We start from the raw sequence: 16,136 nt of genomic DNA, 5'->3' as shown, positions 1-16,136 counted from the left end.
TGATTCATATGTCATAATTTCATCTCATAATTATGATGATGAATAGTCAATTTCGACTATAATCTCATAATTTTGACTATTTATAGCCTATCATTATTATGCCTTTTGATTTGTTTCTTATGTGGCAGAAATCGGGTTACATAAAAAAGTGAAAATGTTCAATATTTGGTAAATTGCAGTTTGTTCTGTAGTGATCATGATTGCAGTGACGCTGGTTATGGATTTCCATTAGCTGACAGCACTTTATTGATCAGTTTGCAGTGACCACTAATCAGACTTTTGCTAAATCATCAGCCCGTGTTGTTTAGAAAGGGTTTGCCCTGTTCACATAGTGTTTGTGTGTGTGTGTGTGTGTGTGTGTGTCATGATGACAGGGATTGCGAGGAGGCTTTTTACTGTAAAGAAAAATATATTATTTATTTATCTAATACTGTTATTAAGTCTATTCGAGTTCTCTGTTGTGTCTTGGAACATTTGGAACATTGTATTGGCCAATCAGGAGCCAGCAGAGCGCCACTCCTGAGCTCTGATTGGTCAGTTCCATGTTCCATTCTTGCGGAAATCCCAATCACTGCTTATATTCCACATAGCACATTTCTGTTATTTTAGGAACTATATCTTCTAGTGAATTAATCAATTAAAATTGTTAAAGATAGTAAAGTTTTTAATTTAAATGTTTAATATTTGTGTAGTAACCGTTTAAAGCAACAATATATTACGAATATTGTATTGTTTTGTTTCCATTTTGCAAATTAAGTTGTTTGAACATGTTACTTTTCATACAGATAGTCAAAAATGTTTAATACAATGTATATTTACTGAGTAATCCACTATATTGTAATATAGAGGACGATCAAAATGACAATTTTCACCTGAGATTTGGAGCCAAATGGGATCTAAAAAATGTAGAAATATGCAGGCATCATTATTTTATTTCTATACAGACACTGGTGTGTTTAATGCTATTCTTCTGATAGAGGGAAACAAAGTACATGTGTAGTTTAAACATTATTTATTCTTCAGAAATTACTTCTTTAAGTGCAGTAAGTTTAGTTGTGTGCAGAGTCTGCAGACTGAGCCAGATTTGGTTTGAAGTTTCTGAATTTTGGTTGATTTGAGAAGGAACGACCCAATTAAATGATCTTTCAATGTTGAAACCACTACAAGTGCTGTAAACACACACACACACACACACACAGACACACACACAGACACACACACACACACACACAGACAGACAGACACACACACACAGACACACACACACACACACACACACACACACACACACACACACACACACACACGCCATTCATTGTATAGTCCATATAACTATATCTACCACTCAACACACACGTTGGTCATTGATTGACTGCCCGTTAACTTTGTGTGTGTGTGTGTGTGTGTGTGTGTGTGTGTGTGTGTGTGTGTGTGTGTGTGTGTGTGTGTGTTCAGTAAAAGCTTCCAGTGGAATATGTAAGAATGCATTATTTTCTGCGAGCGCTTTACAGGAAACTTTTAATTAAGCCAAGGGTTGTAATAACCAGCGTTTGCCAGGATCACAGGCTTTATGACTTTACTGCTGGAGATTGTGAAATAATTGGCCATCTCGATTGTGTGTGTGTGTGTGTGTGTGTGTGTGTGTGTGAGAGAGTGTGAGAGATGAACTGACGTTGGAGTTCATTTGACCATATTTCCATATTTAGCTCTTGAAAGAGAGTGATGAGAGGAAAAGTTTCAGACCATAAGGGTCTGTTTGTGTGTGTGTGTGTGTGTTTTAATTGATCCCATACTTGTCAAGTGACGTCAGCATCCTCCTGCGCGTGTGTGTGTGTGTGTGTGTGTGTGTGGTGGTTTGAGTGAGATTACCAGCGGTTAACCCTTTCTCTGCCAGAATCATTAGTCATTGTTATGGATTACATCACACACTAATCCCGCTGAGATGACCTTACGACCTTAAACCCTTTATGGCTCTGATACTGTGCAACGGTGGCACTTTATTATTTCTTTATTTTTGTCTTGACACCGTATTATCAGATTAGACGCTGTAAATTAGACCAAGTACACTACTGCATTATCTTTATATATATCTAATGGATTTTCTCCCAAACGCATGCGAAGTCCACTCAATCAGAGCTGCAAAGTTCATGAAGAGATTGTGCAATAAACTAATCGAGCGGTTTTAATCTTTATATGGATGAACAGATTTAATTCAGGCTTTTATTCACATAAAACAAACCAAAAATTATTCAGGCACCAGATATCATTTTTTATATTGTTTTACTAGTGTGTGCTACACTATATATGTGACATCAGAAACATTTTTCAGGTGTGCCATAATCAAATCTAATATTCTGTTACCAGGCGAAGCAGAATATTTCAATCTCAATTGTTTGAATCCATTTTGCCAAGAATGATTTTGGCCTTTCAAAATGATTGTCTAGGGCTGGGCGATATGGCCAAAAAAAATTATCACAATATTTTTTTTTATATCAGTCGATATCGATAATTACCACGATAAATGTCAAATCTTTATTTCTTTCAAGTTTAAAGCCAGATTTTTGCTCCTAAGTGAAAGTTAGGAGCAAAAAGAAACCAGAGCGTTAATTGTGGTTTTAAACTACTCTTTATTGTCAAACACATCATGACAAACACTTGTCAACATTCAAACATTTGTCATTTTTCCGTGTGGCGCGCGCGGTTCAAATGAGTTTCGTTCCGCTTTTGGCGCATAAACATTATCGAACATTTATCGAACTCTTGATATCGTTTTATCGAGAAAAATTATATCGCGATAATTATCTTTATCGTTTTATCGCCCAGCCCTAATTGTGTCCTAAACAGACGCGATGCGATAAGATTCCAGCTACAAATAATGTCTGTTCACACTAGACGCGACTGCGAGATGCGTCAAAATCAATAACAATTCAGAACCAACAGCCAATCAGAACAGCGTGTGGGCGGAGTCTCGCGGCGAGTGCACCAGAGAGTAATCTTGACGGCAATCGCAAGAAAATGGAAAAGTAGGCTACATTTTATCAAATTCACAAATATTACACCATTTAAACATTATTAAAACACAGGCTACTGAGTCACTAAAACAATCTTTATCAAAGAATATACTTGTTTGTTCACAGTTTGAACATTCTTGTTTCCATGTTTAATCTCAAGATCTGAGGATAATTCTCCACTGTTGCTTTTACAGCTCAAAGCTGGAGCACTAAATGATATTCAAAGTCACATGACACGCTTTTAACATTAAATAAAGCACATAAACAGCGCCTGAGATTATCATCGCCACACTTTGTGTTTGTTGTTCCAGCGCGACGCCGCAGAAAAATCGTCGCGTGTCGCCGTCGCGGCCGGTTAGCACAACAACTCTCATTAACATGGAAAATAATCGACATTCACGTTGCGAAAGGCATAAAAATTCTTAATTTACTCAGAACACCCACTTTACAAATATTTTATCCTTCTGACGTCTGGCCGTAGGTATAGGTTACCCATGTGTAGAAGCGCCAAGTTTAGTGAGAGTTTTGTTCCTGTATCTATACGCTCTTGTGTTTTTTTTGTGTGTTTTTTATGTTTATATGTTCATGTTATGTGTGTTTGTATTTTGTACGCATCTATGGTGGAAACAAATTTCCTCTCGAGGACAAATAAAAAAATCGATCTATCTATAACCTTTTATCGCGCGTCGCGGCGTCACGTGTAGTTATGATAACCACAGATAAAATGTAACTTTATGGTTTCTTTATGAAAACCAGTAGCCTAAATACATGATTAAAAACTGTAATTATATTCCATTAGTCCTTCAATACATCGTCTACATTAATAGTATTATACAATTCAATATATATATCCCACATTTCATGGTGCAGTTAATATTACTAGGCTAACGTTACAGTAAATCCGTGGTAAATGATGGGAATGTGTAACGTTAGACGGAGAAGCTTCTGACTGTATCGTTGCGCACAGTGCTTCTCCTGTTCGTCAGCGCGGTTTCATCTGCCTTTAAACTGGTTTAAATCACTGAGACATTTGTGTTCTTCGCTGAATTCAAGCGCTTCTCACTGGATCTCGTGGCAGAGACCGATCAGAGTAAACGCGTGTGCTCTAGTGAACTCGCGCTGCGCTGCCGTTTGGACTTTGAGCCGAGCGGATAAACGGTCCGTGTGGCGCGCGCGGTTCAAATGAGATTCGTTCCGCTTTTGGCGCAAAAACATTATCGAACATTTATCGAACTCTTGATATCGTTTTATCGAGACAAATTATATCGCGATAATTATGATTATCGTTTTATCGCCCAGCCCTAATTAGGACGCGGTGTAATTTTGTTGATTGGTGAATAACTGTCAAACACAGTTTTCCAAATTGAGAGAGAGTGCCACTTAGGCCTCATCCACACTACTGCGTTTTAGTTTAGAAACGGAGAATTAAAACGAATACGATCTCCGTCCACACCAGCGCTTTATCTGCGTATTAGAATTGATCTCCGTCCACATTAAAACGACTGAAAACGCGGATCACGTGACCGTTCACCAACGCTGGGCGTGCGCGTGCCGGTGTACACAGCCGCATGTAGGCAGTGATAAGATTGTAAAATGCAGAATTTACTTGCACAACAGCGGCTAGCAAACACATCGACGTCAGTAACGCTTGTAATTTGTTATCCATGTTGCAGTCACTAATGTTACGCAGTCCAGGCTGTTTTTGTATGTTTTCTTCCCGGGGACGGGTCATGTGATGGGTGGCTGACGAATCAGGGAAGGATACGCCATGACTGATGACACCCAATCATAGAGCCGAGCGTGAGCCTCTCGTCATCGTTTCTAAAGTCCTCCGTTTCGACCGTCTTCACTAAACGCCCTCCGGAGATTCAAAACGCAAAACTGGGTCGGAGCGTTTCTAAACTTCTCAGTTTTAGGTCTTCGTTTCTGCCGTTGTAGTCTGGACAGGCGGTGCAAACATAGCAAAAGGTCTCCGTTTCTAAACGAAAACGCAGTAGTGTGGATGGGGCCTTTATCAGCCTAAATGTTGACCATTTGTGAATCTATGTAATGTATATGCAAAAAAGCAAAAGTTAGTTACCTAATCTGTTCCTCTTCACCTCTGGCAGAGGACGTTTAATGTGACGGTATACGTTGATGTTTGAGCCAAACGGTTCCTGTGAGGAAATGTTGGCAGCGCGCCGTCGCTGACTCACCCGGGGGTAAAACACTCTCAAAATACTGTAATCTTCACTGACTGATTTCTGAAAGTATGTTCAGTCTGGCCTTCTCTGTGGAATTGACTCCATATACGTACGCAGACCGGATCTGTTTTTCCCTTAAATATCTCCCATAGCAAACTGTGGTAGTGACTGTCATTTTTATAATAACTGTTAATCACACATAGTTGCATAATCATATATCCACTGCCGTTCAAAAGTTTGGGGTCAGAAAGAATTCTTTTTTTGGGGGGGGGGGGGTTAAATTTATCTAAAGTTGTAGTAAAGACAAATTCTATTTCAAATAAATGAAAAAAATAAACAAACTTTCTATATTCTATTCATTAAAGAAGCATATCTTCAGCGTATTGATTGATCTGATCAATATTGCTTTGTCCTTCTGTCATGTAACACTTCCTCAAGATTTAATTTCCATACAATTTCCATACGCTGAACCTGAAGGCCACTGAGGCTAAATGAGAAAGCGATTATAACCATATTTGGCTTTTTTATAAAGCTATACAAAATCCTCGTCAAGCATGGGTATTTTTTTAAAAGGACTTGAAACTTAATTATTTTATCAAGCTTTTGGCGTTTGATTAGGTCTGAGAACTGAGTGATCGGTGTATGATTTTCTTGGTGTTATGTTTTGATGTTATTTTATGTATTTTTAGAGTTATTCACTATTTATGGACAGCATTCCATTCTAATGGTTTTGAAAGTGCTTTAGAAATTTGAGTTGTTTAATTTTTTGGTGGGAATATTATTTAAAGGGGGGGTATAATGCCCTTCTCACAAGATGTAAAATAAGTCTCTGATGTCCCCAGAGTGTGTGTGTGAAGTTTTAGCTCAAAACATCCCACAGATATTACATAGCATGGTAAAATTGTCACTTATTGAGGCCGTTTTGTGTCTGTCTCTTTAAATGCAAATGAGTTGCTGCTCCCGGCACAGGGGGCGGAGCTACAAGAGCTTGTGTGTGTGTTAGCAGCTCCGTTACCTCACGCACACACACACACTAAAATGACAGAAACGGTTCTGTCTTTAATGTTAAACCGGAGTCAGACAAAGATCGAGAGACTCTAGAAGAAGAGACAACATGTAGAAGAACAGGACGTCTCTGAATGGTCAGTTGATGAGTTTATGTCGCTGATGTGGAGTTAACTATCTTCAATTAGCATATTCTGTCATGCTAATCTATAATCCGCTCGTATAGGAACTGTTGTGAGATGCACACAGAGTGACTTTTTAGTGCATGTGAAAAGATGGATGCTAAAGTCACAAATGTGCTCGACTACAGCAACTCTAACTCTCCTCAACATGGACTGTGTTCAGGGGGCGGGGCTTATGCAAATTCTAGGGTTGGTGATGTCACTAACCCGGGAGGAATGTCGTGTAGTTCCTACCAGCCGTTTGTTGTAGTCCTTTTCTTTAAAAGCAAATATCTCCCTTTGTTCTGAACTTTGAGTGTTGTAACTTTGCAGATGTTGTTTATGATCAAACACAACATTACACACTAACTAAACATTACACACTAACTTAACATTACACACTAACTACAGTCAGAAAACACATTACACACTAACTACAGTCAGAAAACACAACATTACACACTAACTACAGTCAGAAAACACAACATTACACACTAACTACAGTCAGAAAACACAACATTACACACTAACTACAGTTAGAAAAGTCAAATCATAATCAACCACGCCTTTTAAAAAGAAAAACGTCTTCAGAAGTTCGATGCAGAAATGAAAATGCGATAATATAAATCCAGCTGCCTACATTTAATCTGTTTAAACTTGTTTTTTGACTTCTATGTCCAGCCCACATGTTATAAATAGAGAGTTGCGTCACTGCAGCGTCCCAGTGTGATTCCCAGGCAGAGACGCTTGTGACAGGAAGTGTGTGTTGGGAAAGTGGATCAGAGTTTCCCAGAGGTCGATCCCACTTCTGAGGCTGTGGTTCGGCCCGGTGGGTGTTGGGTAAGTTTAGACGGGGCGGGTGAAAGTTCAGGGCGAGTGTGTCCAGCGCTGAGGGGGTGGCGGGGGTAAAGTGGGCCGCTGGGAGGAAATTGGGAGTTAAACGTGATCCGTGAAGCTGGAGAGCGGAAGTGGCCCTTCAATGTGTGGAGGAAAACACTCGGGTGTGTCTCGGTGCTCCTCATGCTGGAGGCACAGCTGTGTTGTGTTGTGCTTCCAGTCCCCCACCTCGTCCAAAGAGGAAAGAGGCGAAATCTAGTCCCTAGGTGTCCTCTGTTGTTTGTCTTTTGGGGGGGTTTAACAGTAAAAAAATAAAGAAAAAGGGTAAATAAAAGTGTGGTTAAAACAGTAGAGCTCTTGCAACGCCAAGGTCACGGGTTCGATTCCCAGGGAAAGCAAGAACTGGTAAGAATGTAAATGTGTAGCTTGAAATGCAATGTAAGTCGCTTTGGATAAAAGCGTCTGCCAAATGCATAAATGTACATGTTAACAGAAAATGAATGCTGGAAACAAGGGCGTAGGAACCGGGGGGGACGTGGGGGGTCGCATTTGTCCCCCCCAAAAAATTATACCACGGAGGAGAAAAATATTTGATTTTTAAATCGAGCTTTCGCACTGAGCGCACGTCAGACACAGAGGACAGTGTGTGTGTTCATCTGAGCCTCATTGGTCCGTCACTGCCCGTCAATGTCAGAATAATTGAGATGACCAATCAAATCAAAGTAGCTTTATGTTCACAGAAGCGCCTGCGCGCGAATTTTAGCAGCGCAACTTTGTCTATGATAGTTTATGCTCAAGCGCGAGATAAGATGTAAGTAGCTAAACTAAACATTTAATATTTGACCGCTGTTTTATTTAGGTCATACATGTTAGAAATAATCAGGCAAACTAATAAACGTTTGTCTAATTTCGACATTTTTAACTGAAAATAGGCCTATGTGACGTGATTCATGTAACTTAATGTAATAATTAGTTAAGGCTAACGTTACTGTCATTGTGAGGGGAGGGGGCAAAAAAACATTAACGAAGCCGTTTCCATCATATAAGCATAAGGCACAGGTTAATATGAATGTGTACATATTAAGAATGAATATTATAATATAAAAGAAAGAGTGATGGAAATGAGAGAGCAGGTATTGACAAATAATCTACTGCCCGCTGACATGGTTTTAAAGTTATTGTTATCAATTTTTTTTGGCCTTCAAAACATCTTAAAATGCACATATGTAGATCAGAAACATGAAGTGTCCCGGGGAGCCCCTGAACCCCCTAACTGCCTCACATTCGGGACCTCAGGGATTATAAAACCCTGAGTTTATACTGATAAACAGCCGATATCCTAGTAATATGCAATAATAAGCAACTAGTTAATAGTGAGAATTAGATCTTAAACTAAAGTGTTACTTTTTTAAATCATACACAGTGATATGTTACCTTATTATCATGCTTAACACTGAGAATTTGAATAATTGTAATGTGATGATCAGATGCAGATATTTAAATCTGAGAATATCAAAGGTTCGGCGATTGGCGGGTGGATGATTTATTTTCAACATTTTTTACCTATACCATGACTTTGATACCAGTTCCTAAATGATAATTTTTATAGCAGTTATAATGTGATAGCAGAGGCTGTAATCATTTAATTTAATCCCCAGGTATTCTCTGCCGTTTTAAAGACGTATTTATGGGTCGTGATCAACTCATGGATTTTGATTGCCAGTATATCTTAAAAGGATTTGTTCACTTCAGATTTAAAATTGACTGATAATTTACTCTCCTCACGTCATCCAAGATGTTCATGTCTTTCTCTCTTCAGTGGAACAGAAATGCAGGTGTGTGAGGAACACACTCCAGATGTTCTCCATATAGTGTCTTCAATGGTCCAGCGGGTCGAAGGTCCAGATTTGAGTTTCAGCTTCAAAGTCTCTCACGATCCAGCCGAGGAATAAGAGTCTCATCTAGACAAACCAGTGGACATTTTATAACAAAATACACATTTATATACTTTTAACCACTAATGCTGGTCTTGCACTCGCTGTGATGAGACACACACATTACGTCATCAGGTTGAAAGGTCACGCAGGCGTAGGCGGAAGAACAGACCCAGTGTTTACAAAGCAAACGTATAAAAACAAAGTCAAACGGCATTTACAAAAAAATAAAGGTAAAACCATGATGTCAGATTTTTTTTTAAAATAGCGCTGACTTAGTCTTTGCACGTTTGCTTTGTAAACACTGTACATGATATCACGCGTGACCTAGATGAGCATTTGTGGTTAAAAGTATATAGATGTTTATTTTGTTATAAAATGGCCGCTGGTTTGTCTAGATAAGACTTATTCCACGGCTGGGATCGTGTCGAGACTTTGAAACTGCAATTTGGACCTTCAACCCGTTGGACCCCATTCCAGTCTCACTTCCGTAACATTTCTATGTAGGTTTGTAACTAATTTGCATGAATGGTCTTGATTGGCTGAGCAGCGTCTCTTAGCTCCGCCCTCAAACACTATAGTGCATCTGAGACTGGAAGAGTTTGGTTCGTGTTGTTCATGTGGAGAAGAACAAAAACGCCATCGTTACTGTTCGTATCACTGTGATCAAGAGCTGAGGTTCAGATATTATAATGAGCGATTAGTTTCTGACCAATCACAGCAGAGCAGCTCTCAGAGAGGCGGAGCTTAGCGAGACTGAGGCCCCGTTTACACGATGGGAAAACGCAGATATTTCTCTGCGTTTTGGCCTGTCATTTACACGAAAACGCCGTTTTTATCCCAGAAAACGATCATTTCTAAAAACTCCGGCCAAAGTGGAGATTTCTGAAAACGCCGGTTATATGTTGTCGTGTCAACTGGGAGAAACGGGGTTTTAGGTTCTCTCTTGTCGATTCTGAGGATTCTGATTGGCTTGCATGGCTTTATCCTTCTCCCTACACTGCCGCCCATAGGTTTAGCATAGTTATAAAGGCGCTCGACGGCATATTTATGCGGGTTGTGTGCACGATGTTATTATTGAAAACGGAGGGGGGGAAATATTCGTTTCTCTAAATACCCGGCTATGTGTAAATGTGGCCTCAATCTTTGATGGAAGCGTTTCAGACACTGAGAAATAAGGTGATGTGCAGTGGATATTATGAGGAAATCAGTGTTTTTGACTTTGGATGCATGTAAGCCTGTCACAGGAGACTCTAAAACAGCATTAGGAAACATTATAACATTATATGGCAACCTTACAAACTCAAAGTCCTTGTTTTGGATGCGAGGGAAAAGAATATTCAATTGACATTTCAGGTCATGGCATATATGACGATCATAAATGTGTCCGCCACATCATCTTTAAATCAGATGAGCTCGCGTTTTTGATCCCAGGTGAGACGCATTTATTAGCTTAGAGGCAAAACATCTTCTCTACAGGGAAGCTTTATTAACTTGCCCAGTCCTGCTCGACTAAGCTTGCACATGCGGCTCACCTTCTGAAGGGCTTTTATTACACGTTCAAATTGATTTGAAATCTCAATTTTTCCAGAAAAATTATACCATTTTTACTAGGGCTGCCCTCAAATAAAGCTTTTTAATTTTATTTTCCATTTGGAACCTGTTCATTCAAATGTAAAAATGTCAAGCTTTCAATAGATATATTTCTCATGTGTGTGAAGCAAGTATACGCTGAGCTTCGGTTCATTTATGTGATCAAGTTCAAGATCGACAGAAAGCGTCATTATTTTACAAAAGCACAATGTTTCTGACAGAAATAAGAGTAGACCCTTTACAGTTTGCATTACTCTTATATCTGTGTGACCAAACATGACGGAGTATTTTAAGGTAAATGCGAGTGACCACAAAATGTTCCTCCACAAATGACTCCAATATGCACCTTTATTGATTGAAGATTTATTAATGTGTTTTGATGTTGTTTGCAGGCCAAGCCGATCTATGGCGGATGGCTGTGTTTGGCTCCCGAGGGAACGGACTTTGACAATCCCATGCAAAGATCCCGGGTAAGAGACATTTATAATGTGCTTTTCTCACACCTAAAGCGCTAACACAGTAAAAGACAAAAAAATAAAAAAATATAATAATAAACAAATAATACAAAATGAAAATATTATTATTATAATAACGGCCCATTTCAAATGTTTACGTCCTTCACGGTTCACTGTAATTTGCATGCATTTTTAAAAATGTACACTTTTATTACTGAAATGCTAGAAAATATTAACAAGAACAATATTTACAAGAACAATATTTCATCACCGCTCCACCTCAAACAAAAAGGAGAACATTTGGAATGGGCCATTATATTAATAATAATAATAATTACATATAATTACAATTAAAACTAGTTTGGTGTGTAACACAGGTGATCGGGTGTGTGGGATACTGTTAACTTTAGTTTAAGATGGTAGTTTTGTATAGAACTCGTTCACTTCTGTGGCTTAAACTCTCTTAACTCAACTAAACTGTGTTATGGCTGTCAATTTAGCGCTTTAATTTGATGTGATCATTACAGTGGCCAAAGAATTCAGTCTACATTTGAACATAATATTCCAAAAATTAAGAAACCACAGCCCGGTTTCACAGACAGGGCTTAGATTAAGCCAGGATTAGGCCTTAGTTCAATTGGGACACTATGGAAGCTCGTTCCCGCCACAGAATAAAAAATAATAAAGGTGATTGCAACTTTTTATCTTACAATTCTGATTTTTTATCTCAGAATTGCGTGGTATAAAGTCGCAATTGCGAGAAATAAACTCACAAATCTGACTATTTTTCTCAGAATTGCATGTTTACATCTTGCAGTTCTGACTTGTGAGATATAACTTGTCAGAATCGCGAGTTTTAAAGTGAAAATTGAATGATTTTAAAGTCGCAATAGCGTGTTATGATGATAAAAAGTCGCAATTATCTTTTAAAATGTTTTATTCTGTGAAACAAGCTTCCATATGAAAAAGTGGCACTCACATATTTTAAGATATTTTCAGTGAAAACATTTTAGTCTGGGACTAAACTGAAGCCTTTTTGCATTTCTTTTTGACTATTGATTGACAGTTGTATATTTGAGTGAATATGAATGGCATTTAATGATCTTTTCTTTGATCGCAGAAATGGCAGCGGCGGTTCTTCGTCCTCTATGAGCACGGCTGCTTGCGCTTCGCACTGGATGAATCGGTGAGCTGTCCGTTCTTTATACCTTTTGTCCCACGAATTGCTTAGTTGAGAGAATATATTCATGTTCTTCAAACAAACCGAACCAAACACCAACCTCAGTGAATCCTCTCCAATAAGAAAATAGTGCTGGGCAACGATTAATGGAGATTTATATCGCTTTAATGGGGGAAAAACACGTCTTAAATAAGCCTAACGCACTTATTGCGCACTTGTATAGTATACTGTGACAGAGACGTTATAATGAGAACAGTAATGGATCCGTGCACTAGCTTTAGTGAGAGCAGCCTAATATGTGTCTACATTTTTATATATATATTAGGGGTGTGCAAAGCAGCCGATATTTGTATCTGTATTTGTATTTGTTGAGGGGGGGAAAGTATTTGTATTTGTATTTGTATTTGTATTTGAGTAAAATTCAAAATAGGTGTAAAAAAAATTTTTTTTTGCGTTACCCTTCTTATTTACGTTATAGTGTAAGTATTCTTTAATTATATCCATTATAATAATTATGGATATGCAATATTGGTTGATGTTTTTCCATAAATCCAGCAATGAAACAAGGAACGTCATTGAAAATAAAATAACATAACAGCCATTACCTCATCCATGGTTAAACCAACAACTAATACAATACCATTGTGAACATTATGAAGCCTACCTTGCTGTCTGCAAAAGACAGAGTAACTTAAACGTACCATATAACTCCCACACGTGCATACAATTCGACACAAATACACAAGCATTTTTAACCTTTTTAACCGAACGTTAACGTTACTCTGTCGACAGCCTATTGTCTAAATTACCGCGCTAAACAGCTGACGTTACGTAAACAGAGCAAACATGAGAGCACCCGACTGCAGACGTCAATAATGCAGCGTAATGGAATAATCTTCCGATCAAACTCGGCTTCGCGAAAGTTATAAACTGCCTCAGGAACACAGTTATGGTACAAACATCTATTCAACAAAAATAGTGATGCAGTTAAGTGTTTTTTCGCTCAGCCGAGCGCTCTCTGTTGCTGTGTGGAGCAGCCTGTGTCCGTCACTCAATCATCCGGGCGTCGTGCACTGCGGCCTCATGAGGAAACGCAGCTTTTTGATATAAAGTTTTTTTTGTTCCCGAATACAAATATTTTTTAAAGTATTTGTTCAAAATAAGTATTTGTAAAAAACACGTTATTTGTGCCTTTCCGAATACCGTATTCGGGTTCGGCTCCACCCCTAATATATATATATATATATATATCGTCATAAATACCATTATTGCAAATATTCTTTAAATATCGTGATTAGGGCTGGGCAATATGGCCAAAAAAAAATATCACGATATTTTTTTTTTATATCAGTCGATATCGATAAATGTCAAATCTTTATTTATTTCAAGTTTAAAGACAGATTTTTACTCCAACGTGAAAGCTGTAGAAACCAGAGCGTTGTGTTTTTAAACTACTCTTTATTGTCAGAACATATCATGACAAACACTTGCCAAACAGGGGAACATTCACAAATCCGAGGTAGAACATTCAAACATTTGACATTTTTCCTTAACAAAATAAACATCTTTATTTCAGTAGTATTAGCTTGAGTTAGGATGCAGATTTACTTTATACAATTTATGTTCATTAACAAAAACAGTAAAATCTGTTAAAAAAAAAAAAGTAACAACATTATTTTTATTTGGTAAAATGTAATATTCTTTAGTTTTATTAAAATGAACCATTGGTCATCCAGCATCATGCATTTAGATCACGATAACCACAGATAAAATGTAACTTTATGGTTTCTATGGTATTTATGAAAACCAGTAGCCTAAATACATTATTAAAAACTGTAATTATATTCCATTAGTCCTTTAATACATTGTCTACATTAATAATATTATACAATTCAATATATATATCCCACGCACATTTCATGGTGCAGTTATTATTACTAGGCTAGCGTTACAGTAAATCCGTGGTAAATGATGGGAATGTGTAGACGGAGAAGCTTCTGACTGTATCGTTGCGCACAGTGCTTCTCCTGTTCGTCAGTGCGGTCTCATCTGCCTTTAAACTGGTTTATATCACTGAGACATGTGTTCCTCGCTGAATTCAAGCGCTCTCACTGGATCTCGTGTCTGAGACCGATCAGAGTAAACGCGTCTGCTCTAGTGAACTCGCGCTGCGCTGCCGTTTGGACTTTGAGCCGAGCGGATAAACGGTCCGTGTGGCGCGCGGTTCAAATGAGATTCGTTCCGCTTTTGGCGCAAAAACATTATCGAACATTTATCGAACTCTTGATATCGTTTTATCGAGAAAAATTATATCGCGATAATTATCGTTATCGTTTTATCGCCCAGCCCTAATCGTGATATAATTTTGAGGCTATATCGCCCACCCCTAATGTATATAGTGTATATGCATTTATACATCTTTTATATTATATATAAATATAAATATTTCATATATAAATAACAAATTTTTCTTAAATATATACATGCATGTGTGCATATTTACACACAGTACAAATATATATGATGTAAACAAACTTTTATTTTGGATGCAATTAATCGTTGCCCAGCAAAAAAAAGAAAGAAAAAGCAATATAACAATCCCTGAAGTAAAGCGGTCCAGTTTGAGATGAGCCGAGACCGTGGGTCGGTGTGGACGGGCAGAGCACGGACGTGTGGTCGTGAGAGACTCGGCCTGTTTGTGTCACAGGAATGTGACATGGGTGACCAAATTAGCTGGCTGATCTGCCCGGCGATTACAGCGTGTGCATGTAAACACTGAAGCCCACACACAGCTCAGCGCTAGGAGAGCGAGAGCCGCCGCGACCCTTGACCCCATCGCTCACGCTAGTTTGCTTACTACAGGAATGCCCATTACGGCGATGCAATTCATCATTCTGCTGTGCAGCACGAGGCAAACGCCGATTTACCCGAGTCACATCATAGTCAAGTCAGCTTCATCTATACAGCGCTGTAACTATAGAGTGTTTCACAGCAGCTTTACAGAGATAACAGGAGATTACACCGAGTGTTCAGGCTTTACAGCAGATCTAGAATACAGTTATTGTCCAGATGAAGTTAGTTTTGATTGATTCACTTCCGTTGTAAAGATCATTAGTTATTAACTTCGCTAACACGACACCGTCTAACAGAAACTTTAATGTGTTCTGGCCGTTCATTCACACAACAGTGTTCGGTGCTCGAGAACACACACTGTGAAGCAGGATCTGGTGCTAGCGGTGGAACACTGTGAAAAACATTATCATCTCAGTGTAAACTTCACAAACGTGAACCTGTGAAACCGCTGACGACGCGCACGTGTGTATCACGAGTTTAGACTATAGGTGTGAGTGTTTGAATATATGTGACCCTGGACCACAAAACCAGTCACATGGGTCAACTTTCTGAAATTGAGATGTATAGATAATCTGACAGCTGAATTAATAATCTCTCCATTGGTGTGTGGTGTGTTAGGATAGGACAATATTTGGTCGAGACACAACTATTGAAAATCTGGAATCTGAGGAGCAAAAAAATCTAAACATTGAGAAAATCTCCTTTAAAGTTGTGCATTTATGTTCACGATTGTGCTGCACTCACTCACAAAAATACATGTTTTATATATTTACGGTAGGACATTTACTAAATATCTTCATGAACATGATCTTAATATCCTCATGATTTTTGGCATAAAAGAAAAATGGATAATTTTGACCCATACAGTGTATAGTTGCTATTGCCACAGATGTACCCGTGCGGCTCCAGACTGGGTTTGTGCTC

The 16,136-nt window shown here is 38.5% G+C and overlaps 1 protein-coding gene across 6 annotated transcripts in view; it reads left to right on the top strand.

Annotated features, from left to right (window-relative positions):
• The window catches only part of LOC306989317 (myosin phosphatase Rho interacting protein), a 66,568-nt gene that overhangs the window by 1,277 nt on the left and 49,155 nt on the right, over positions 1-16,136 (top strand). For all 6 annotated transcript variants that reach the window (XM_079594894.1, XM_079594897.1, XM_079594895.1 and 3 more), the window contains exons 2-3: positions 11,117-11,194; positions 12,300-12,365. In XM_079594894.1, the coding sequence (XP_079451020.1) occupies positions 11,117-11,194; positions 12,300-12,365 (144 nt within the window). The remainder of the gene's footprint in view (positions 1-11,116; positions 11,195-12,299; positions 12,366-16,136) is intronic.

The sequence above is a fragment of the Phoxinus phoxinus genome, assembly GCF_949152265.1.
Source record: "Phoxinus phoxinus genome assembly, chromosome: 21".
Taxonomy (NCBI): domain Eukaryota; kingdom Metazoa; phylum Chordata; class Actinopteri; order Cypriniformes; family Leuciscidae; genus Phoxinus; species Phoxinus phoxinus.
This window is presented reverse-complemented; position numbering and strand designations above follow the sequence as displayed.